Source organism: Puntigrus tetrazona, chromosome 7 (assembly GCF_018831695.1).
Source record: "Puntigrus tetrazona isolate hp1 chromosome 7, ASM1883169v1, whole genome shotgun sequence".
In the NCBI taxonomy this organism is placed as follows: Eukaryota; Metazoa; Chordata; class Actinopteri; order Cypriniformes; family Cyprinidae; genus Puntigrus; species Puntigrus tetrazona.
Window position 1 is genome coordinate 6,766,930 of NC_056705.1, and position 24,502 is coordinate 6,791,431.

General features: G+C 38.0%; 4 protein-coding genes and 1 pseudogene across 4 annotated transcripts in view; 4 read left to right on the forward strand and 1 right to left on the reverse strand.

Moving 5' to 3' along the window:
* Positions 1 to 1,225: 1,225 nt before the first annotated feature.
* LOC122349016 (macrophage mannose receptor 1-like) lies at positions 1,226 to 4,987 on the forward strand. Its single transcript, XM_043244937.1, has 5 exons — positions 1,226 to 1,332; positions 1,451 to 1,489; positions 1,582 to 1,935; positions 2,460 to 2,807; positions 2,947 to 4,987. Exons 2-5 carry the CDS (start codon positions 1,453 to 1,455, stop codon positions 3,306 to 3,308), a joined length of 1,101 nt encoding a protein of 366 aa, XP_043100872.1. The 5' UTR covers positions 1,226 to 1,332; positions 1,451 to 1,452; the 3' UTR covers positions 3,309 to 4,987.
* A 3,315-nt stretch (positions 4,988 to 8,302) lies between these two features.
* Positions 8,303 to 12,905, forward strand: LOC122349011 (macrophage mannose receptor 1-like). Its single transcript, XM_043244932.1, has 5 exons — positions 8,303 to 8,394; positions 8,507 to 8,545; positions 8,638 to 9,006; positions 11,673 to 12,020; positions 12,160 to 12,905. Exons 2-5 carry the CDS (start codon positions 8,509 to 8,511, stop codon positions 12,519 to 12,521), a joined length of 1,116 nt encoding a protein of 371 aa, XP_043100867.1. The 5' UTR covers positions 8,303 to 8,394; positions 8,507 to 8,508; the 3' UTR covers positions 12,522 to 12,905.
* On the forward strand, positions 8,308 to 23,753 carry LOC122349013 (annotated as a pseudogene).
* Positions 13,298 to 16,871, forward strand: LOC122349001 (macrophage mannose receptor 1-like). The gene is made up of 5 exons (XM_043244923.1): positions 13,298 to 13,974; positions 14,149 to 14,198; positions 14,291 to 14,647; positions 15,592 to 15,945; positions 16,085 to 16,871. The coding sequence occupies exons 1-5, from the start codon at positions 13,913 to 13,915 to the stop codon at positions 16,444 to 16,446; spliced, it is 1,185 nt and encodes a 394-aa protein (XP_043100858.1). The 5' UTR covers positions 13,298 to 13,912; the 3' UTR covers positions 16,447 to 16,871.
* Positions 23,754 to 23,855: 102 nt separating the features above from the next.
* The window catches only part of ltb4r (leukotriene B4 receptor), a gene marked incomplete at its 5' end in the record, with an annotated part of 4,530 nt that continues 3,883 nt past the window's right edge, over positions 23,856 to 24,502 (reverse strand). Inside the window, 1 exon segment of the mRNA XM_043245571.1 lies at positions 23,856 to 24,502. This exon segment is cut by the window's right edge and continues 175 nt beyond it. Within this exon segment, the coding sequence (XP_043101506.1) occupies positions 24,312 to 24,502 (191 nt within the window).

A 24,502-nucleotide genomic window follows, 5' to 3' on the forward strand; every position in this document is an offset into this window, starting at 1 on the left:
ATAGTACAACTTTTCTTGTTGTTGCAGTAAAACGAAGAGGTTGAATGATACGTAATGAAATATGATCAGAACAATATCTCTCACTTATGCTTTCATTTCACATCAGAGCTGTAAATATAGTTCAGCCTGAAGGTCCACATGCTGTGAGGATATGAGCAAATGAACGATAAAGAAACAACAACAACAAAAGATTCTTTCACCAAAAACAAACAAACAAGCAAACAATCAATGTTTTCATTTCCATATTCCAGTCAAACTCATTTAAGTATTTAGACAGAGAGAGACACGTTTATACTTAAACAGTAGAACAGAAGATGAGGTTATTTTTATGAAATACTTAATAGATGAAAGAAAAGAAACCCCATAAGAAGAAATATCCCTCTTTTTCTCAAAAAGACTGAAAGAGAGAAAAGTAAAGCGAGTTACCTTTCTCTTCATCTTGTGTGTGTGTGTGTGTGTGTGTGTGTGTGTGTGTGTGTGAGTGTGTGCGTGTGTGTGTGTGTGTGTGTGTGTGTGTGTGTGTGTGTGAGAGTGTGTGTGTGCATGTGTGTGTGTGAGTGTGTGTGTGTGTGTGTGTGTGTGTGTGTGTGTGTGTCTGTGTGAGTGTATGTGTGAGTGTGTGTGTGTGTGTGTGTGAGAGTGTGTGAGAGTGTGTGTGAGTGTGTGTGTGTGTGTGTGTGTGAGTGTGTGTGTGTGAGTGTGTGTGTGTGTGTGTGTGTGTGTGTGTGTGTGTGTGTGTGTGTGTGTGTGTGTGTGTGTGTGTGTGTGTGTGTGTGTGTGTGTGTGTGTGTGTGTGTGTGTGTGTGTGTGTGTGTGTGTGTGTGTGTGTGTGTGTGTGTGTGTGTGTGTGTGTGTGTGTGTGTGAGAGTGTGTGAGTGTGTGTGTGTGAGTGTGTGTGTGTGTGTGTGTGTGTGTGTGTGTGTGTGTGTGTGTGTGTGTGTGTGTGAGTGTGTGTGTGTGTGTGTGAGTGTGTGTGTGTGTGTGTATGTGTGTGTGTGTGTGAGTGTGTGTGTGAGAGTGTGTTCTTAAATCATCTCAAACTCTATCAATAATCACTAAATAGTTTATTCTCACATGTTTTTCTGTTTAACTAGAGCCTTAAACACATATAATTTTCTGATGAAGGTCCATATTCATATTAACTGAGACTGACACAAATTTATGCAAATTTAGGGAAAGAAGTGTGAAAACACAAATAGAAAGGAAGTTACTGTGAAGCGTGTGTTTAGAGAGTAATAAACAAATGATGTGACGCTGAACGAGAGCAGATATAATAATCACATTGTTTGAAACAAAAACATCGGATCAGGACGGAAACACACAGCCTCTGAAGTAACGTTCATTCTTTAATCTTAAACCCTGAGTCCTGCAGGATGCTTCTTAAAATATAATGTTTTAATTAAAACTATTGATAAACTAATGTTGTTGCTTTAATGTGGTTCTTCCTCAGAAATGGACCCCACTCTGTATTTCATTCTTCTTCTCTCTGGTGAGTGTGTTTGTGGTTTAATTTATGGTTGATAGTTTTATCAGGTTTGATTATGTTCTGAAAAGCATTAAAGCGAAGGCTCTCTTTCGCAGCTCTCTGCTCCGTATCTGAATGTGTTCAGCGTCAGTATCACTTTATAAATGAGAGGAAGAACTGGACTGAAGCTCAGAGATACTGCAGAGAGAAATATACAGATCTGGCCACCGTTGATGACATGAACGACATGAACGAGATGAAGAAGAGTCTGAATGATGGAGGTGTTCAGCTCGTCTGGATTGGTCTGCAGAAGACGGGTCGTGATGAATGGAGGTGGTCTTCAGGTGAACCTGCTCTCTATCTGAACTGGGCTCCTGGACAACCTGAAAGAGCAGAGTGTGGTATGATGTTAAAAGGACAATTTCATGACTTGCCATGCAGCACTCCCAAATATTTCATCTGCAACCACAGTGAGTACAGATATATAGAATCACAACAACCATTTATTTATTGATGTACACTTAAGGACTACTTTTTATTTTATTATGAATATAAAACAGACTTGGCGTATCTTTCACACTTTTTTCTACAGTTTCTTTACAGACACAATATTTTATAGAAAAAAAGTTTGTTAGTTTCTTTGCTGATTTGGTTTCTAAGGATAATTTGTCACAAAAAAAACCTGCGACTGAAGAGAAAGAGAGACTTGTATGGATCTAGTGGTTAAAAATCCTAAAAATCATTTGGTAATAATCATAATGTTAATAATTTCTTTACAGTGGACATTAGAGGAGATACAGCTTGATGTTTTCAACCTTCAGTTTATCAACACAAACATTATTTTCTTGCTTGTTGATTAGTTCATTAATACATAAAACTATACAGCATCAACTGTATTAACCTCTAAAGGACTAATCTACTGCCCAAATATCTGGGACTAGTTAAAGATAATGAACAAACTGATTCATGAATCTTCTCTGTTTTTTTCTTAAAGCAAACACAGGACCTGTCTTCATCAATCAGACGATGAACTGGAGAGAAGCTCAAAGTTACTGCAGACAGAATCACATTGATTTGGTCAGTGTGAGGAACCAGGAGGAGGATCAACAGATTAAGAAGTTCATTAGTGATAATAATTTATCTGGATCATGGATCTTGATCGGTCTGTTCAGAGACTCCTGGCAGTGGTCAGATCAGAGTAACTCCTCATTCAGATACTGGAGAACTGGTGAACCTAATAATATTGGAGGTCATGAAGACTGTACAGCTGTTGATCAGAAATCTCAGGGACAATGGATTGACGACTCTTGTGACAAACAATATCCTTTTGTGTGTCATGAAGGTGAGTAGATCCTCACAAAACACACACCTCCAGATCTCTTAAAGTTGACTCTAGATGTCTGACAGGACGGTGTTTGTTCTGCATGTTGTTTTGGATCAGTCTCTCTCTAGTTTCTGCTTGTGCTTGGTTTGGTTTCCAGATAAACTGATTGTGATCAGAGAGAATCTGACGTGGTCTGAAGCTCTGAGATACTGCAGACAGAATCATGTGGATCTGGTCTCGGTTCATTCAGAAGAGATTCAGCGTCGTGTGAAGAACGTGGTTAAACTGGCGTCTACTGCTGAGGTGTGGATGGGTTTACGTCACTCCTGTATTGTTGGGATCTGGTTCTGGGTGAATGGAGAGACTGTGTGTTATCAGAACTGGGCTCCAAGGAACGGATCTTCAGAAGAGGACTGTAAAGACTCAGTGAGATCTGGAGCAGTTCAGTCTGGAGGAGATCCGCTCTGGATCAGCCGTCCTGAAAACACCAAACTCAACTTCATCTGCAGAAATTATTAAGAGTGAACTTTATGTAAGACAATAATAGCTGGTGTGTTTAATTTAATTTTCACTTATTAAGAGATTTGCATTAAATGATTTGCCTATTTTTTTTTACATAGAAAGGGTGACAGCAGACCACAGTAAAATAAATGAATTAAAATCTAAAAATTAAAAACTAAAACTCCTAGAGAGCAAGGGGGCCCTACACATCTTACATATCAAATTTGTTGATTAATCAGAGCGTTGTAGTTGCTTATTTCGTAATATGCTATGAAAAGTATATTGTGTATACAGTGGGAAAACTATTTGATGTTTTATAGTTTGATGGTCAACAAGAAAAGAATTACAGAGGGGAGATATAGCTCTGAATTGGACCTCAGTGTGATCCAGACTGTGTTCATTAATACAGGGTGAGGGAGTATTGTTTTTAATTGATTTGTATACTTTATGCAAGTATTTTGAGTGTAACGTGGGTTTGTGTTAAATTACTAAAACTGAAAGATAGACAGACCTTTATGTGAGATAATCAATGCTGTGTGTTTGTTTCCTTAATTTTTATTCATCACTTTGTAATCTAATATTTTGAACTAGGGACATGCACAGATATTTTGAGGGGCAGGGGCTCAAGTGTAAAATAAACTTTTTTTTTTTTAAACAAAACGTTTAATATACGTGATGTTGACCAGAAGAAAGTTGTTGATATTCATATTCTGTGTGGTAATCAGTTCACAGTACTGATGGAGAGTAAGTTATAGGCATTTTTACATTTATGAAGCCAAAAGCATGCATCATCTTTTGTTGAGCTGTTACCAAAGCAAATTAAATCAATACTGAAAAAATAACATTTTCAATGCAGAGGAAACACAAAAGCTGCATTAGAAGAAGCATTTAGGTCAGGCTTTAATGTTTTCCAGCTCCATTCAGAGTTTGGCTTCAGAAAAAATAATCCTAATCTAAAAAACCTTGATATCATTCAATGAGTCAATGATTTAGCTCATAAACATAATATTTTTTTTACACAAAAACTGCATAATGTAAAAAGCCCAGAAAGGAAAACTGTAGTTTTCACTATTTAATTTACTTTATAGTCTACTATTAATCTGTTCTTCATTATTTATTCTGTATTATTCCACCTTTGATATTATATACTATATTGGCTGTTATTCATCTGTTGTTATTGATTTATGTGGTATTATAACATCTTTAAAATCACTATGTTTCTTATCAGGTATGTTTATTAGGGCTGTATGTTACATCTCATGTTGTTAAATTAATGTTTATGGCATATTTCAGTTCTCTGAGTTTCATCATGATGGTGTTTGTGTGAATGACACTGAACACTTTCTAAATATGTCACTATTTAAAAGTTGCTTGCGGTGGGCTTTGGTTTATCATGTGACTTTCTTATCACCGTTTGCTTTTGGTCCGAAATCATCCCAATTAAAGCAACTAAAAAAAACTACTTCAGTCTGTGTGCAGTGAATTAATTTAATACAGAGTTTCACAGTTTAAGTTGAATTACTAAAATGAATGAGCTTTTCCACAACATGCTCATTTATTGAGATGTACCTGTACCTTATCTTTTTTGTGTATTGTTGAGGAAAACGGGAAGTTTTCCCAATTTTGTAAGTTTTCCTTATTTATTTGAGTGATACCTTGTATTGTGAACACATTCTGATGTGTTACTGATTTATCAAGAAGAGACCACACAGAATATTGTATTCTTTTATTTGATAAGTATTAATAAGATACACAGTACACATGGTATGGTATTCACTTTATTGAATAGTAGAAAGAAAGACCACCACAGCATCATGTGTAAAAGTAGTTTATTGAGAAAAGACATTAGGTATGATATATGTAGCATTTAGTTAAAGTATAGCCAGAGATAAAATATGTATTAGTATGAACTCACCTGTTCTATTGTTGTTTCCTGAGTTTCCTTAGTCTTAGTTCTCTTGGTTTTGACCCTGCCTGTCTTCTGAGTTTCTGATTGTTTGCTGACTGACCTGACCACCGCCTGTTTTTGGATTTTGTTATTGCCTCATCTCTGATACTCCTGTTTGACGCCTGCCTATTTTGACCATGCCGTTGTTCAATAAAAGCCTGCATATGGATCCGCATGCCTCAGACCCCTCATTCATGACAACCGTTGAGTGCTGAGTTCCCGACGAGAGGAGGACATCTTAGAAAGATCTTAGCAGAAGAGCATACTGATAAGATGGCTGTGTTTTTATAATGAGCTTCTTGAAAGGGAGGTCTCTAGTTGTACGGGACTTTCCCAAAAAGTGTTGACTTGCACCTGTAGTCTATAAAGGAGGGTTGCACTTAGAAGTGAGCAGAAGATAAAGCTGCACCTCGGCGACACGCTTCTCTGATGCCAGACAGCCTCGCCACGACGCCTCCGAACGACCGAGCTCGCACATTATACAAATTTGTTTTTATTTCTATTTTATATTAGTATTTCATTTGTAATGTATTTAACCTATATATAATAAAAACTATATCTTCTTATAACCAATACGCTCGCCTGCCAAAATCAATCAATCAATCAATCAATCAATCAATCAATCAATCAATCATTTTTATTTATATAGCGCTTTTAACAACACAGGTTGCATCAAAGCACTGTACAGTATAATGTAGAAGAGTACAATGACAGGGTTGTATAATGACGAGAGTGACCAATTTCTTATTAAATGCAGAGACGGTCTCTGTAATCAATTCGACGTTAAATCACTAGAAGTTAAGTGTCCCCAACCAAGCAAGCCAGAGGCGACAGCGGCAAGGAAACAAAACCCCATGCATATAGAATGGAGAAAAAAAACCTTGGGAGAAACCAGACTCAGTTGGGGTCAGTTCTCCTCTGACCGGACGCCCAGCACTTTTTAAATGCAACTGTGTCAGATAGTGTAAATTACTTAGTGTGTGTGTGTATGTGTGTGTGCATCATGATCTGGTGATCTGTCGACGGGCGCATCTAGGTTTTCTGGTCTCTGATGAACATAATCTCTGGGTGCTGATCCACCATCTAGTCTGGATACAAACTGTGAAAACAGATTGAGAAAGAGACAGGACTAATATTAGCGTAGATGCCATTCTTTTTACGATGTCACAAGTACATCGTATTTTAGGAGTAGTGTTCCCGGTTCCAGCGAATCTAAGTAATGCAGCCTAAAAATCCTTTAACGGATTTGAATAATAAAAAGTGTGTTGGTGTGTTATGTGTAGGCTAAGTTAAAAAGATGTGTCTTTAATCTAGATTTAAACTGGCAGAGTGTGTCTGCTTCCCGAACAGAGTTAGGGAGATTGTTCCAGAGTTTAGGTGCTAGATAGGAAAAGGATCTGCCGCCCGCAGTTGATTTTGATATTCTAGGTATTATCAAATGGCCAGAATTTTGAGAACGTAGCGGACGTGCAGGACTATAATGTGATAAGAGCACGCTCAAGCTAAACCATTCAGGGCTTTATAGGTAATTAATAAGATTTTAAAATCTATCCAATGTTTGATAGGGAGCCAGTGCAGTGTTGACAGAACCGGGCTAATATGATCATACTTCCTAGTTCTAGTAAGGACTCTGGCTGCTGTGTTTTGGACTAGCTGAAGTTTGTTTATTAAGCGTGCAGAACAACCACCCAATAAAGCATTACAATAATCTAACCTCGAGGTCATAAACGCATGAATTAATATTTCTGCATTAGAGGTTGAAAGCATAGGTCGTAATTTAGATATATTTTTAAGATGGAAAAACACAGTTTTACAGATGCTAGAAACATGATTTTCAAAGGAAAGATTGCTGTCAAACAGCACACCTAGGTTCCTAACTGATGATGAAGAATTAACAGAGCAGCCATCAAGTGTTAGACTGTGTTCTAGATTAATATATGTGGGGTTTTTAGGTCCAATTATTAGCACCTCTGTTTTTTCAGAATTTAGCATTAAGAAGTTACTCATCATCCAGTTTTTTATATCGACTATGCATTCTGTTAGATTCTCAATTTGGTGTGTATCACCAGGCTGCGCTGAAATATAGAGCTGAGTATCATCAGCATAGCAGTGAAAGCTAACACCATGACTCCTGATAATATCTCCCAGAGGTAACATGTACAGGTTGAAAAGTAATGGTCCTAGCACTGAGCCTTGAGGAACTCCATATTTCACTTGTGATTGATATGATACCTCCTCATTTAATGCTACAAACTGATAGCGGTCAGATAGATATGATTTAAACCATGCTAAAAGACAAAAAAAAAGTTTTGAACATATCTGTAATGGATCTGTTTATGCTAATGTTTCATGTCAGAGATGAAAATATAGTCCAGCCTGAATGTCTAAACGTGGTGTGGCCATAAATGGATGCGAATGTCTACATTGCGATCATAATCATGTTTTACCAGAGATCTAAAAAGCATCTGATGATGCCTGCAAAATTAGCTGACTAACCATTCCAAACAATACTCTTTCTCAAGATGCCACCAAAGTGCTCCTTTACAAAAACAAAAGAAACAGACAGATGTGAGATGATAGCCACCAAGCAATCTGGATAGAAGTAAAAATCTTTGCAAGGATCCTTGTGAACGTCTCACTGCGTTTAGAGCAGGGTTTACTCCCCGAGAGCCAGAGAGACTTCAGGAAAGAACGAGAGACATTTTCTGACTCAGACTGCTCTTACCGACCATCTGTGAAGCCATGTTTCCTCTTCTAGACACCGGATGAAGCTGGACATATTCTTAACTAAGAAGGATGCCACATACATCTCTGTCCCAGTCCACTCTTGAACACACCTGAAGTAACTTTAATAATCACAACCTCATTGGTTTCTACTGAAAATAATATCCCTCACTAATGATGCTTCGTTTTGAGATCAGAAATGTAAAGATAGTCCAGCCTGAATGTGGTGTGGACATAAGCAAATGAATGAGGATGTGTTTACATGCAAACATATTCATATTTTAGAAACAGGTATGGAAAGTAGTGTAATGAGAAACAGAAATACACAAACATACAGTAAAGGAAGTAAACTGAGAGCAGATATAATAATCAGTTTGTTTAAAGCTGCAGACAGAAACAACAGACCGAGGACAGAAACACATGACCTCTAGAGTAAGGATTACACACGTTTATTATTGAACTAGAATTAGACTATAAAATGGTAACGTTATCTGATTTATATGTTTGTTTCATATTTCAACATTTTTTAATGGTTCTTCCTCAGAAATGGACCCCACTCTGTATTTCATTCTTCTTCTCGCTGGTGAGTGTGTTTGTGGTTTAATTTATGGTTGATAGTTTTATCAGGTTTGATTATGTTCTGAAAAGCATTAAAGCGAAGGCTCTCTTTCGCAGCTCTCTGCTCCGTATCTGAATGTGTTCAGCGTCAGTATCACTTTATAAATGAGGAGAAGAACTGGACTGAAGCTCAGAGACACTGCAGAGAGAAATACACAGATCTGGCCACCGTTGATGACATGAACGACATGAACGAGATGAAGAAGAGTCTGAATGATGGAGGTGTTCAGTTCGTCTGGATTGGTCTTCAGAAGACGAGTCGTGATGAATGGAGGTGGTCTTCAGGTGAACCTGCTCTCTATCTGAACTGGGCTCCTGGACAACCAAATCGTTATAATGAAGAATGTGCTATGATGACAAATAGACAATGGCATGATGAAGAATGTATTAAGTCACTGATTTTCATCTGCAGTTCATCCGATAACAGTGAGTGCATCTTTACACAAATATATTTATTTTTATTTTTATTCTTATTTTTATTTTTTATCCTGCTGGAGGTCCTGTGAGACCTGTTTCCTTTGTCTTTGTGTTTTCCTTCTTCCTGGGCCCAAATTTTATCTTTCTGATCTTTTTGCTCTTGTTTAGGTTCATTTAGTTCCACGAGTCCCATCTGTTTAATGTCATATCTTGTTTCCTGAGTTCTCTATGTTTCCTGGACTTTTATTTCATTAAGTGACAGGTAGACCTGCTTCTTAGTTCATCACGATCTCACAAATCTCTATCATAACACAATAAATATACGCATAACGAATCTTTCGTAATGGTTACAATTCATGTGTTATAATGAGAGGATTGGTGAGCACAGTAGGCCCTCCAGGTCCAGGGGGTGGAGATGGGTGGGTTCAGTGATCAGTTTAGTTATAGCCTAAATAGAAACTCTGTCTATGCTTGCACCTGTTACCTGTATATTTTATAGTAGTTGCATCTGTCAGCAATGTAACACGACAGTTGTAACGTATAGAGACCTTGGCTTGTAACTATAATCATTATATGGAAAAATATAACACATTAAATTACTCTGTTACTTTCAAAAGTAATCAGATTACAGTAGCGTGTTCAACATTGTTCAGGTCTTTTATTAGGGCTGGATCAAACATTTTACCCCGACATATGCTGTACCCAATTTTGACACAATAGTAATTGGTTGTACTTTTAAATCTTGTCATAAATATAGACAACTTCAAGCCGTTTTCTATAACGACTAACCAATGTTTGTTTGGAAATGACAATTTGACGAACGAATGACTAATTCATTAATAACAATTATTTAATTGAGAAACAGACGTATAACAGGAACCAAAAGTATCTGGTCTAGGAAATCAACATCTTCACCCTTTAGTCAAATATTATTAAAACCGTGTCCAAGATTTAGTAACAAATGTGAGGGTTTTCTTTTTCGTTATATTTAAAACGGTAATATAGTTTGTGGACACACACAGGTTTTAATAATTTGATGTCTGCAAGCCACCAGAATAGAACTGAAATTAAACAATCAAGATGAAACGGAGGTGCAGACTTTAAGCTTTAATTCAAGGGATCGAACCAAAGTACAATATGTTTTGCCAAGCTTTTACTGAAGCTGAAGTTTGTCTTTAGTTTTGTTTCTGTCTTTAGTTTTGTTCTCAGCAATTTTGGGCACATTACTTCAAAAAATTAATTAGTTACTAGTTACTTCTCACAAATAGTAATTGAGTTAACTCATTTTAAAGTAACTAATTACCAGGGAAAGTAACTGTTGCATTACTTAAGAAAAAAGCTGCAAACGTTCATAGACGTTTGTTGTAGAGCAGTATGTGATGCACCAAGGACTTATCAAGAAGCCATTACATCAACCACCTCAATGCAATGGAAGAGTGCAATGGACAGGGAGATGAAATCTCTTGAGGAAAACAAACCTTTCACCCTCACAAAGTTGCCACAAGGGAAACAACCAGTTGGAGACAGGTGGGACTACACAATTAAGAGAGACATTGATGGATCTGAAAGAATCCATCAATTGTAATTAACATTGTAGTTAACCAGTCAGATTCAAAGAACCAGTTTATAGTTTTCGTGAAGTTTAAGTTTACAATTAGTGTACATCAGTATCATTCATCTATCATTAAATCTGATTTAAGCCATGTCTCGTGTGTAAGGTTTAAGTGTAGAGATATGGTAAAAGATTTATTGTTGGATTAAAATGTTGTTCCAGGGTCAACAAAATATGTAGACCCAGGAACACATAGGACTCAGCGATATCAGGACGTGGGGGTAGGTAAGCAGCTTAAATAACCTGTCTGATGAGAAACACCTGAGCAGGTGATCAGTCAAAGGTTTGGGGTCAAGAATTCAAATATTCGTGGACTGTGGCTAAAAGTTAATGCACCGTCTTATTGGAAATACAGCCTACACCAAATCCAACCCTAAACCTACCCGCAAAACTGATATCAAAAGACATTTGTTGATGCAACTGTGCCATTTCAACATACCTTTATGCAGATTTGAACTGTTTTGTCAAACTGTAGTTACTCAGGATTTAAACTAGAGCTCCTCGTGTAAATATGTGTGATGCTAAAGTTCAAAAGCATCAGTTTTCAAATCTCCCAGCATATTAATATTGTTTTGAAGTTATAATATGATATTCTTCAATTAATTATGCTGTTTAACTATTATTAAGCAAAACTCTTTATTATTAATCAAAACTCTCTAGGTGTTAGAACTTTACTGCCTCTAGTGTTCATTTTTTTTAGAAACTGCACTGTACTTATCGGTACTTAATTCATTTCTTACTACAAAGTGACAAAATTTATGGCATGAGCTTTCACCTATATTACAAAAATGTAAATTCAGAAATTTAGTTTTAGACATAATCACCTGATTTCTTTTTCAGAAATTAGCCTGTTTTAAATAGATGTTTGAACAAATTAAAACATTAGAAATGGAGTTATGATAGATCCAGATAAACTAAACACTGTGAGCAGTGTGATACATTCAGCACATGATTAGTCTTTCAGCGGGTTTCTGCCTGCTCCTGTTCATTTGTAAAACCATGAATCAGCACAAGAATAATGAACAAACTGATTCATGAATCTGTTTTATGTGTTTTCTTAAAGCAAACACAGGACCTGTCTTCATCAATCAGACGATGAACTGGACAGAAGCTCAAAGTTACTGCAGACAGAATCACATTGATCTGATCAGTGTGAGGAACCAGAACGAGAATCAACAGATTGAGCAGTTCATTAGTGATAATAATTTATCTGGATCACGGATCTGGATCGGTCTGTTCAGAGACTCCTGGCAGTGGTCAGATCAGAGTAACTCCTCATTCAGATACTGGAGAACTGGTGAACCTAATAATAGTGGAGGTCATGAAGACTGTACAGCTGTTGATCAGAAATCTCAGGGACAATGGATTGACGTCTCTTGTGACAAACAATATCCTTTTGTGTGTCATGAAGGTGAGTAGATCCTCACAAAACACACACCTCCAGATCTCTTAAAGTTGACTCTAGATGTCTGACAGGACGGTGTTTGTTCTGCATGTTGTTTTGGATCAGTCTCTCTCTAGTTTCTGCTTGTGCTTGGTTTGGTTTCCAGATAAACTGATTGTGATCAGAGAGAATCTGACGTGGTCTGAAGCTCTGAGATACTGCAGACAGAATCATGTGGATCTGGTCTCGGTTCATTCAGAAGAGATTCAGCGTCTTGTGAAGAACGTGGTTAAACTGGCGTCTACTGCTGAGGTGTGGATGGGTTTACGTCACTCCTGTATTGTTGGGATCTGGTTCTGGGTGAATGGAGAGACTGTGTGTTATCAGAACTGGGCTCCAAGGAACGGATCTTCAGAAGAGGACTGTGAAGTCTCAGTGAGATCTGGAGCAGTTCAGTCTGGAGGAGATCAACGCTGGATCAGCCGTCCTGAAAACACCAAACTCAACTTCATCTGCAGCAGATACTAAGACTGAAAGATAGACAGACCTTCATGTAAGATGTATCTGAAAGCAGTAATTGTTGTTTTTAAACACTACTTTGTAAAGCGTCAAAACTTTTGAGAATATTTAGTTTAAAATCATGCATGTTTTGCTTTCGCATTCTATTTGTATGTGTGTGCTTGTTTATGTACTAATTATAGAATCATGACATCATTTTGATAAACTTTTTTTGATTTCTGATAATTTTTCTTTTTAAGGGGTCAAGGGGTATCATGTATTATTTTGTCATAGTAAATGTAATTGAAGTGTATGTTGTAAGGCTTATTAAATGTATTTGTGTTTTAAGTATCTTGGTTTACTGTTGTAACTATTTCTGTGTCGGCTGTATTGATTTTCGTGTATTAATCATGAAATTCTTATAAGGTTAGGTGTAAATTATGAAGCATCCTTTGTGCTACTCACAGTATAATGCATCAAAAACATTGGCTCAAAGAAACACCTGCACAAACAATCTCATTTCATAAAACACCAATAAGGAATGAAACTATATGTTCCAAAATTTAGAAAACAAATAATTTTGATAACTTGTACTAACATAGAGGGAACTGTGCATTATTTATTGCAATGCTTGACATTTGTTTTCCCGTTTTACGTCAGAGATGTAAATGTAACCCAGCCTGAACAAATGTGGTGTGGACTTAAGCAAATAAATGAGGATGTGTTTACATGCAAATATTCATATTTTCTGAAAAAAAAAAAAAATTGAGTAAACAGCAGGCGTATTAAACAAAACTTTTTTTTTTTTTTTTTTCAGAAAAAGAAGAATACTGCAAAGCAACAATGCTTTAATGTACAGTATTATTCCAGCTAATCACCATCAGGTATAAGAGAAAACAAGACATGGAATGATGTTACTATTTCAGTTATTATTACAATATTTACTAACATTATATATGGATTTCAGGGGAATGAATGCACAATATATCCACTTCAATGCAGGCCAGAGTCTGCTGTGGTCTCCTCCTTCCTACCATTGGTGTCTGCTCTTTCTTTGTGGTTGTTTTAATTTGAGTTTAGGATGGCGGGTTTAAAATGCTTTCACAGTAACTTGTCTTCATTAACAAACTCATCATTCTCATCAGCTAGTGAGTTTATGGTTTCAGCATCAGAAACACAATCTCAGACTGAACACACAGCCCACCAATAATACTGAACCAGGTGTTTACTTCTGAATGTCATGATGTACCTTATGTTCATATGTATATCATTTTTGGATCATGGACCATATTCATATTGACTTAATGACGCAGTCGGTAATATGCAAATTATGTAAGCAGACAAATACACAGACATAGAGGAAGTGAATGTGATAAAGAGGCTATAAAGTAATAAACAAGTGAGGTGATGCTGAATAAAGAATGAGAGCAGATATAATAATCTCACAGTCTGAAGCTGCAGACAGAAACACCCGTCTTCTGAAGTAAGAATGACTTGCATGTTATTTTTTGTTAGGAAGGAGATGATTATAATTCTACAAATAAGTGTAGAAAAGATAATAATGTTTATATTGCTAAAATTGTTCAAATGTATTATTATTATTGCATAATCATGTATTTATCCATGGTGAACGTGACAATATTTAATTTTTTTTCAGCGTGTCCTCAGAAATGGACCCCACTCTGTATTTCATTCTTCTTCTCTCTGGTGAGTGTGTTTGTGGTTTAATTTATGGTTGATAGTTTTATCAGGTTTGATTATGTTCTGAAAAGCATTAAAGTGAAGGCTCTCTTTCGCAGCTCTCTGCTCCGTATCTGAATGTGTTCAGCGTCAGTATCACTTTATAAATGAGAGGAAGAACTGGACTGAAGCTCAGAGATACTGCAGAGAGAAATACACAGATCTGGCCACCGTTGATGACATGAACGACATGAACGAGATGAAGAAGAGTCTGAATGATGGAGGTGTTCAGCTCGTCTGGATTGGTCTGCAGAAGACGGGTCGTGATGAATGGAGGTGGTCTTCAGGTGAACCTGCTCTCTATCTGAACTGGAAACCTGGACAACCTGAAGGCAGAGATGATTGTGGTATGATGACAAATGGAAAATTTGAAGATTTGCCATGTAGTTCTAATAAACATTTCATCTGCAACAACAGTAAGTGCAGCTTTTTTACTACATTAACCTTTCATTTATAGCTTTACCGTATTCTACATTTTTAATGTAATACTAAACACTCTTGCTTTTTAATCCACTAATTTCATAGTCAGTTTATAATATTTTCTAGAAATTATGATTTCATTCTTCATTATCACACTATGGCGTTACTAAGTGGCAAACTGTAATTAAAAAGAAACACTGTAAAGAGGAAAATCACACATAGAGAGAAAATAATCTATGCATCAAATACATACATATAGTATTATTCAGAGCAGCTATTGTCAGAGATTTATCGGTGAGGACTTAAATGCAGAATGAATGATTACAGGTTGATTTACAAAACTGCTGACAAGAGTTGGTGAGAAGGAGTGAACACAGTCCAGAAACAAACAGGGATGGCTCAAAGACAGATAACTGAAATAACTGAGAGAGGTCATGGTTGACGGTTACCAAAACTAAGCAAGAACTAGAAAAACTATGACTAGAGTTGTCAAATAAAAACAGAAACATAAAGCTAGGGAAAAACTAAAGGAACAAGTATAAAGGAAAAGTCTAAAGGCAAAGAACTAAGAAAAGATTAAGTGAAACCTCAAATTCTAAAAAGAATATTTTAAGAATACTCTATAGCAAGATAAACAGGAATAAAGCAGCTTATTAGACACAGACTAAAGTGACAGGAAATGCTACATTCGGACAAGAAAGGACTAAACAAGCAAGTGTGCTAGCTGGTAACGAGGAGGCAGAACAAGAGAAGCACGTGACCCGCAAAGACAGAGCCATGAGATCAAACACTGCTCTTTGTGTCTGAATCAAGATTTACAGAGAGACGTGTCAGGAAACACAGTGGATAAAAGAGTTTTGAAATAATAAATGTTTACAAATGTTACTTTATGCTACATATATACACACACACATAATCTTTTCACTTTATTTCCCTAAAGCAAACACAGTACTGTTTTTGGTCGATCAGAAGATGAACTGGACAGAAGCTCAGAGTCACTGCAGACATAATCACATTGATCTGATCAGTGTGAGGAACCAGGAGGAGAATCAACAGCTTGAGCAGTTCATTAGTGATAATAAACCATCTGATTCATATATCTGGATCGGTCTGTTTAGAGTCAGAGACTCCTGGCAGTGGTCAGATCAGAGTAACTCCTCATTAAGATACTGGAGAGCTGGTGAACCTAATAATAGTGGAGGTCATGAAGACTGTACAGCTGTTGATCAGAAATCTCGGGGACAATGGATTGACGTCTCTTGTGACAAACAATATCCTTTTGTGTGTCATGAAGGTGAGTAGATCCTCACAAAACACACACCTCCAGATCTCTTAAAGTTGACTCTAGATGTCTGACAGGACGGTGTTTGTTCTGCATGTTGTTTTGGATCAGTCTCTTTCTAGTTTCTGCTTGTGCTTGGTTTGGTTTCCAGATAAACTGATTGTGATCAGAGAGAATCTGACGTGGTCTGAAGCTCTGAGATACTGCAGACAGAATCATGTGGATCTGGTCTCGGTTCATTCAGAAGAGATTCAGCGTCGTGTGAAGAACGTGGTTAAACTGGCGTCTACTGCTGAGGTGTGGATGGGTTTACGTCATGCCTGTATTTTGGACGCCTGGTTCTGGGTGAGTGGAGAGACTGTGTGTTATCAGAACTGGGCTCCAGGGAACGGATCTTCAGATGAGGACTGTAAAGACTCAGTGAGATCTGGAGCAGTTCAGTCTGGAGGAGATCCACGCTGGATCAGTCTTCCTGAAAACACCAAACTCAACTTCATCTGCAGCAGATACTAAGACTGAAAGATAAACAGAACTTTATTATAAAATGCCTGTGTTCCTTTAACTTCATTAATCACTTAATTAATAATTTTCTATATAATAATTTCTAACACATATCCGAAGTTTAAAGTCAGAAATAAGTACATCAGTGCAGTTTCCAAAATAAATAGAGGTGTCACACATGTGGACTCTTTTGTTGTTGTTTTGTTTTCTCCCATGTGCTCTGTGTGCCCTACTTTCTGTTAATCACCTTAGTGTGTTCACCTGTGTCTAGTTAATTTTGTGATTTCCTGTGTGTATTTAAGTTCAGTTTGTTTGAATTCAGTTGGTCCAACTTTGTCTTTTATATGTATGGTTTATGGTTTGCCTGCATGCATGCCTATTTGCAAGGATATTGTTTATTTCGTTTTTTGGAGATTAAAAGATTTATGTTTGTAGCATTCTCGTCTAGCACTCCTTCTCTCTTGAACCACACCCTGACAGGAAAAGGTTAATAGCACCGTGTTTTCCCCTTTTTTATATTTTTGCCCTAATGTTTTCCCCATTTGTGGACCCTAACTTCCTCATCCTCCAGCTGGAGCAGGGGGAATGCTCTCTCGAGGACTACACAGAGTACTTCCTCGCCCTCGCGAATGACTTGCCTTACCCCGACAGCTTCCTGTGCTCGATCCACTTTCATGGACTCAACACCTCCACACAGGTGAAGCTGTCTGGGGACAGCCCTCGAAAAGAGCGTTGCCGCTTATATCGAGTGGGTGCTGGTGTCGTGCAATTCGACTGTGTCCGTTCAGCTCAAGGACAGCGACACCAGCTCCACTCCTGATCCAGAACCCAGACCATCACTTCACCACGACGCAGCAATACAGCCTGAGCTCACCGCTGGCGGATATCCAGAGTCAGCTGCGATCACAGAGCCATCGCCTGAGAGAGCGACAGAGTTCCCCAGAGACTGTTCCCCAAGAGCTCCCTCCAGTGTCCGCGCCTCGAGCACTCCCTCCAGTGCCCGCGCAGCCAGTGCCGCCTCCCGTGTCTTTGCTCCAAGTTTTTCCACCCTTGCCATCCGCCGTTGATGTCTTCCAGCAACCCCTGCGCTCATCCTCAGCTCACCATCTAGTGCTCGCCATGGGTCTGCCAGTCTCACAGTCATGGGTGGAGGATCCCTCGCCTCATCGTCCGGCCTCCGGAGTCCTGGACTTCACATCGGCCCGTAGACCCGTTGGCTCTCCCTTGGCTCCTAGCTCCCTCCTCTCCACCGTGGTCCATCAGTACACCAGCTCTGCTAGGCTTCATCACCCCTTCAGCTCCGCCTTTGTCTGTCGTCGACCATCTGTCATCTCGATTCTCTCTTCCGGCTTCGCCTCGTTCCTCCATCCCTCCGGCTCTATCAGGCTCTTCCATCCCTCCGGGTCCACCCCAGTCCAACGGCATTGCCTAGGTCCTCCAGTGCCTCAGTGTCACCCTGGCCCTTTGGCTCTCCGCATCCACATCAGTCTCCTCCACCACCTGCTCCACCAGCAATAAACCAGCTTAAACCAGCATCATACCTAGCCAGCATATGCTGTTTTTTTTTTCATTAGTTGCATCAACAAATACCCTTTGATATCGTTGTTGCATTTGTTAACACTATCTGGTAGGTTTAATGTTGGATTTCGTGCAGGGCATGTTTCTAACATCAACTTTTAGCGACAGTTCTTGGATATGAGATTTCCTGTGATATGTAACTAAAGCTACGTAATAAAACAGACCAATACTTACCAATGCCAATGTAATAATGTGTGAGGGTTCACGTTTTAGTAACACTTAGTGGACATTTCTCTTTGAAAGTGGTGTTGCACGAAAAGTGCACAGAGATACATATTTTTTTATGAGACCAGATTGGTTGTTAAAGTGATAATTCACCCAAATATTTTAATGTCATGCTGATCTCTGTTGGTGTGTATACTACTTTTTTACTTTTCGGGTTCTAAGACTGGTTACAAATGAACAGAAAACCATCACTGGAACATATTCTCAATGTTATTCTAACACTGTATCAGAGCACATACCCTTAGCCACAGTAGTTCTCATCAGTCTGGTCCCTAGGAGGTGAAACAATGACATCCACAACAATAAGGCATAGAAAAATCACATCAGTTTTAAGATGCAGCATAAGTTATGAAGACCAACAGTTGAAAAAAAAACTATGCGGAACTTGTACTAAGCCGGAAGTAAGATTTTTGTTACAGGAATACTCCTGACATACGTCCAAATTATTTTTTGAACAAAGTCTCTTTAAGACAAGTGATGTTGCTCGGCAGCAATCTTGGAAATGACTCTCGGGCATCCAAGTGCAGCTCCTATCTTGTTGCATTGGGAAAAATCAAATTCTCCCAAAATATTCACTAAGCTTACAATTAAATTTCAAATTTGAAATCATTATTAAAGCCTGACAATATTTGTGCAATAGTTGGTTTCTTTTGCTCAAATAGTACAATAAAAAGCTTCTCAGGTGGGATCAGCCAATGCGTGCAGTCCTAGGCTCACGTCTCACACTGACTGTTTCCATAGCACCTACCTATAAAGCCCTGAATGGTTTAGCTCCTCAATACTTGAGCGAGCTCTTATCACATTATAGTCCTGCATGTCCGCTGCGTTCTCAAAACTCTGGCTGTTTGACAATACCTAGAATATCGACTGCGGGCGGCAGATCCTTTTCCTATCTAGCACCCAAACGCTGGAACAATCTCCCTAACTCTGTTCGGGAGGCAGACACACTCTGTCAGTTTAAATCTAGATTAAAGACACATTTTTTTTAACCTAGCCTACACATAACACACTAATACACTTTTATTATTCAAATCCGTTAAAGGATTCTTAAGCTGCATTAATTAGATCCACTGGAACTGGGAACACTACTCATAACACATGATGTATTCGTGCCATTGTAAATAGAGTGGCATCTACGCTGATATTAGTCTTGCTTCTTTTTTATTTTGTTTCTCAGTTTGTATCCAGACTAGATGGTGGATCAGCACACAGAGATTATGTTCATCAGAGACTAGAACACCTAGATGCAATCTGTGGACAGATCACCAGATCCTGATGCACACACACACACATATTTCTCCATTCTGTGTGGATGGGGCTTTGGTTCCTTGCCACTGTCGCTTCTGGCTTGCTTTGTTGGGGACACTTAACTTCTAATGATTATTGTCAAATTGATTACAGAGACCATTTCTGCATGTAATAACAAAATGTTCAATCTTGTCATTATATCATTGTATTATTCTACTTTATAATGACAAAACCTGTGTTGTTAAAAAGCCCTATATAAATAAAAATGATTGATTGATTGATTGATTGATTGATTGATTGATTGATATAGCAACTGCAACTTCTTGTGACAGATGTGGTGATGCGCTGACTTCACAGATCAGTGATTATATGGGCTGCAATATGTAAGCCGTCCGCCATATTGTCATTCACCATAGTAATCAATAAATATTCGAAAGATGTCAAAATCCTGGACAGAATGGCTCTGTATGAACCTACACTATGCTGAGTGACGTCAAATACACCGTTCCAACATGGCGGCTGCATCTACGTGTCTGGAACGGTCTAATGAGAAAAAAAAATAATGAAGTCCATCACTGACAGAGACATTAAAATTAAAAGTAACAGCACACCGAAGGAATATGAAATGAGACAAAATAAGAATTTTCAGAAAATTAATGCTAAAAAGTAACAGTTTGTTTTAAAATTTTGAATTCCAGCCAATCACAATCAACAAATATTTACTATCATTATAAATTGACTTCAGGGGAATAAATGCATATACCCATATCTTCATCTCGTCTGCTGTGGTCTCCTTCTCCCTCAGCTCTTTTACTGAGGACTCAAACAGAGTGTTTTGAAGGCTCTCAGTAACCAGTACTCAGTGTCTTCAGTAATGAACTCATCAGTCAGTTGATGATTTTAGCACCAGATAAAAAATGTCCCAAAACAGAAACACAAAGCCAATGTCTTTATATAAATTCTGAATGTTCATGTGTATATAATTTTGACCATTGACTGATGATTTATACTGACCATACAGCTGTCAAATATGCAAATGAGAGGAAAGATGTGGACAAATATTAAGGAAGTAAAACATGAAAGGGGTGGGGGTGGGGCTGGGGTTGATTAATAAACAAATGATGTGATGCTGAATGACAGATGAGAGCAGATATGATTATCACACAGTCTGAAGCTACAGAAAGAAACACACGTCCTCTGAAGTAAGTAATTCTTTAACTAGAATTAGATTTTAAGATGTTAAAATTGTGTTTTGATAATTATGGAAATGTTTTACTATACATGGAGATTATTTAGAATTTAGAATATTTGAGGTCTTAATATGTTTCTTTCTCAGAAATGGACCCCACTCTGTATTTCATTCTTCTTCTCTCTGGTGAGTGTGTTTGTGGTTTAATTTATGGTTGATAGTTTTATCAGGTTTGATTATGTTCTGAAAAGCATTAAAGCGAAGGCTCTCTTTCGCAGCTCTCTGCTCCGTATCTGAATGTGTTCAGCGTCAGTATCACTTTATAAATGAGAGGAAGAACTGGACTGAAGCTCAGAGATACTGCAGAGAGAAATATACAGATCTGGCCACCGTTGATGACATGAACGACATGAACGAGATGAAGAAGAGTCTGAATGATGGAGGTGTTCAGCTCATCTGGATTGGTCTGCAGAAGACGGGTCGTGATGAATGGAGGTGGTCTTCAGGTGAACCTGCTCTCTATCTGAACTGGGCTCCTGGACAACCTGAAGGCAGAGATGATTGTGGCATGATGTCATATGGAAAATTTGAGGATTTGCCATGTAGTTCTAATAAATATTTCATCTGCAACAACAGTAAGTGCAGCTTTTTAAAATTCCATTAACCCTCTAATTTATAGCTTCAGCATGTGCTAAATTTGAATGTAATACTTCTGCATAGAGACAATATGTTGTACAAATGTCTTCATATTTTTTTTTATTATCGCACTATGGGCTATGGAGTGGCAAACTGTAATTCAAAAGGTATGCTGTCAAAGGGAAAATAACCTAGAGAAAATAATCTATGCATAATATTTTTATTATATCAGAGGTAACGCTGTCAGGGATTCTAAGAGTAAGGACTCAAATGCAGAATGAAGAGTGAACACAGTCCAAACAACAAGCAGATATGAGGCTCAAAGATAGACAGCTGAGAGACTATCTGCTGAAGTTCCTCCTAGAGCTCAAAGAAGATTAAGAAACAAGTAAAAAGGAAAAGTCTACACTGTAAATAATTGACCGTAAATGCACAGTAAATTACAGGGTACTAGTTGCATTACTTTCACAGTAATTTACAGTATGTAACTTTACAGTAGTATTACTGTAAACTAGTTAAGTTACTTTTACGGTAATTTACTGTAATCAATCAGTATTGATACATGAACTGACCGAACAAGAAGGAAAGGTAGCAGAGAACATGAGGAACACGTTCAGACAAGAAAGGACTAAACAAAAGAGTATGCTAGATGGTAACATGAAGGCAGGACAAGAGGACTGACCAACAAAGACACAGCCATGAAATCAAACACTGCTCAAGATCTCCAGAGAGACGTGTGTAGTGGATAAAAGAGTTTTGAAATAATCAGCGTTCAAAAATGTTACTTCATGCTACATATTCAAGATTTGCCTTTTTTCTTTTTTTTTTTTTTTTTCCCATATTTTTTTTTTTGAAGCGAAAAAAGAACTTGTCAAACAGGAGAAGAACTGGACAGAAGCTCAGACTCACTGCAGACAGAATCACATTGATCTGATCAGTGTGAGGAACCAGGAGGAGAATCAACAGGTTGAGCAGTTCATTAGTGATAATAAATTATCTGGATCATGGATCTGGATCGGTCTGTTTAGAGTCAGAGACTCCTGGCAGTGGTCAGATCAGAGTAACTCCTCATTCAGATACTGGAGAACTGGTGAACCTAATAATAGTGGAGGTCATGAAGACTGTACAGCTGTTGACCAGAAATCTCAGGGACAATGGAATGACGACTCTTGTGACAAACCAATATCCTTTTGTGTGTCATGAAGGTGAGTAGATCCTCACAAAACACACACCTCCAGATCTCTTAAAGTTGACTCTAGATGTCTGACAGGACGGTGTTTGTTCTGCATGTTGTTTTGGATCAGTCTCTCTCTAGTTTCTGCTTGTGCTTGGTTTGGTTTCCAGATAAACTGATTGTGATCAGAGAGAATCTGACGTGGTCTGAAGCTCTGAGATACTGCAGACAGAATCATGTGGATCTGGTCTCGGTTCATTCAGAAGAGATTCAGCGTCGTGTGAAGAACGTGGTTAAACTGGCGTCTACTGCTGAGGTGTGGATGGGTTTACGTCACTCCTGTATTGTTGGGATCTGGTTCTGGGTGAGTGGAGAGACTGTGTGTTATCAGAACTGGGCTCCAAGGAACGGATCTTCAGAAGAGGACTGTAAAGACTCAGTGAGATCTGGAGCAGTTCAGTCTGGAGGAGATCAACGCTGGATCAGCCGTCCTGAAAACACCAAACTCAACTTCATCTGCAGCAGATTCTGAGGCCTGTGTAAGTAAGATATAAAATGCTTGCAGGTTCCTTTAACTTTACTAATTACTTAAAAAAGTAAAGCAATAATTTTACATTTAATCATTTCTAACTTAAGGTTACGTTTTTTTTTCAGATGTTTGTTAATAATTCTAAATAAATGAATATAATGTTAATCATTTCAATTTAATTCAATTAATATAATGTTAATAATTTCAAAACAGTAATTGTTATTGACTTTACAGTAAATGATATGAATTTAGAGGCTGTGTTTTTCTGCTGGTGGATTCATTTCTTTCAATGTGATACTTGTGGTTTAGTTGTATATTGTAAGAATTGCTTTTAACATGTTTTGCTTTCACCATTTCTTTGTGTGTACTCATATAATCATCATTACATATACATTTACAGTTATAGCACATATACACAGCAAATATGCAAATACAGCTGTAATGCATTTATTATACATTTATTACTATTACATAATATTACAAATAATGTATGTAATAAATCTACACTATTTGTATTTCAAAGATCTCTGTTTGCTGGCTTATGTTATATTCTATGGATTACTTATGTATTTAGATTAGAAGTGACTGAATGTGTGTTTGTGAGCACCAACTAATTTGAATATTGTTTATTATTCAAGCAGGGAAGATTGGATGTGAAATATTGGCAATATGTCTGTGCTAAACCTAAAACCGAAACATAGTCGTCAACAACAGCAGCCTAAATAAAGCAATCTAATCTCCTTCGACTGAAATATCATTCTTTTACAACCCGATGTATTTTTTTAGTCCAGTGTTGTTGTTGCCTGGCTTTATTAAAAGGAAGTTGATGAACGAGCACAATTAAACATTCATTATCTGCATTTATTACTGCAAATGTTTACAATTTGATAATCAAAACAAACATTACATTGACCACACTTTCAAAAAATATATATATATATATTTAAAACAGCTTTGAAAAATAAAGGTTTTGCATATTTTTGTTTACTGTTGGATTTTAATAAGGAAACTAATAGGACTAACAAATAAGGATATATATATATTGGAATATAACACTGTTTATCATTCTGCTTCATGTCAGAGATGCAAATATAGTCCAGTCTGAACAGCTCAATGCGGTGTGGACGTAAGCAAATAACGATTACATGCAAACATATTCATATTTTATAACGGACAGTAAACAGCGGGAGCGCGAAACCTTGTTCTGACACAGCAGCAGCAGCAGGAAGTTGATATTTCAGTCGGGATACCGAGAGCCGGACAGCGTTACAAGCGGCCCTCGGGAGACCGCGAGCCCTTCAGTGCAGCGTGGTCAGAGTCTTGACCTCGTCTCTGTTTTGTCCGTCTGCCGCGGCCTCGTCTTCACCTCCGGGGGTCTCGCCTCGCTCTCCTTTGCGGCTCACTTTGACGGACAGCTTGGCGAACACGGAGCTCTCTGCGTTGGAGCCGCGGCTGCTGCGGGTGGAGGCCGACTCCGAGTTGGTTCCTT

Bases quoted from the DNA above. Each gene is read 5' to 3' on its own strand.
- LOC122349016 (XM_043244937.1), top strand. From the start codon at position 1,453: ATGGACCCCACTCTGTATTTCATTCTTCTTCTCTCTG. The intron at 1,936-2,459 runs GTGAGTACAGAT...TTTTTCTTAAAG, and splicing joins ATATTTCATCTGCAACCACA to CAAACACAGGACCTGTCTTC. The intron at 2,808-2,946 runs GTGAGTAGATCC...TTTGGTTTCCAG, and splicing joins TCCTTTTGTGTGTCATGAAG to ATAAACTGATTGTGATCAGA.
- LOC122349011 (XM_043244932.1), top strand. From the start codon at position 8,509: ATGGACCCCACTCTGTATTTCATTCTTCTTCTCGCTG. The intron at 8,546-8,637 runs GTGAGTGTGTTT...TCTCTTTCGCAG, and splicing joins TTTCATTCTTCTTCTCGCTG to CTCTCTGCTCCGTATCTGAA. The intron at 12,021-12,159 runs GTGAGTAGATCC...TTTGGTTTCCAG, and splicing joins TCCTTTTGTGTGTCATGAAG to ATAAACTGATTGTGATCAGA.
- LOC122349001 (XM_043244923.1), top strand. From the start codon at position 13,913: ATGAGAGCAGATATAATAATCTCACAGTCTGAAGCTGCAGACAGAAAC. The intron at 14,199-14,290 runs GTGAGTGTGTTT...TCTCTTTCGCAG, and splicing joins TTTCATTCTTCTTCTCTCTG to CTCTCTGCTCCGTATCTGAA. The intron at 14,648-15,591 runs GTAAGTGCAGCT...ATTTCCCTAAAG, and splicing joins ACATTTCATCTGCAACAACA to CAAACACAGTACTGTTTTTG.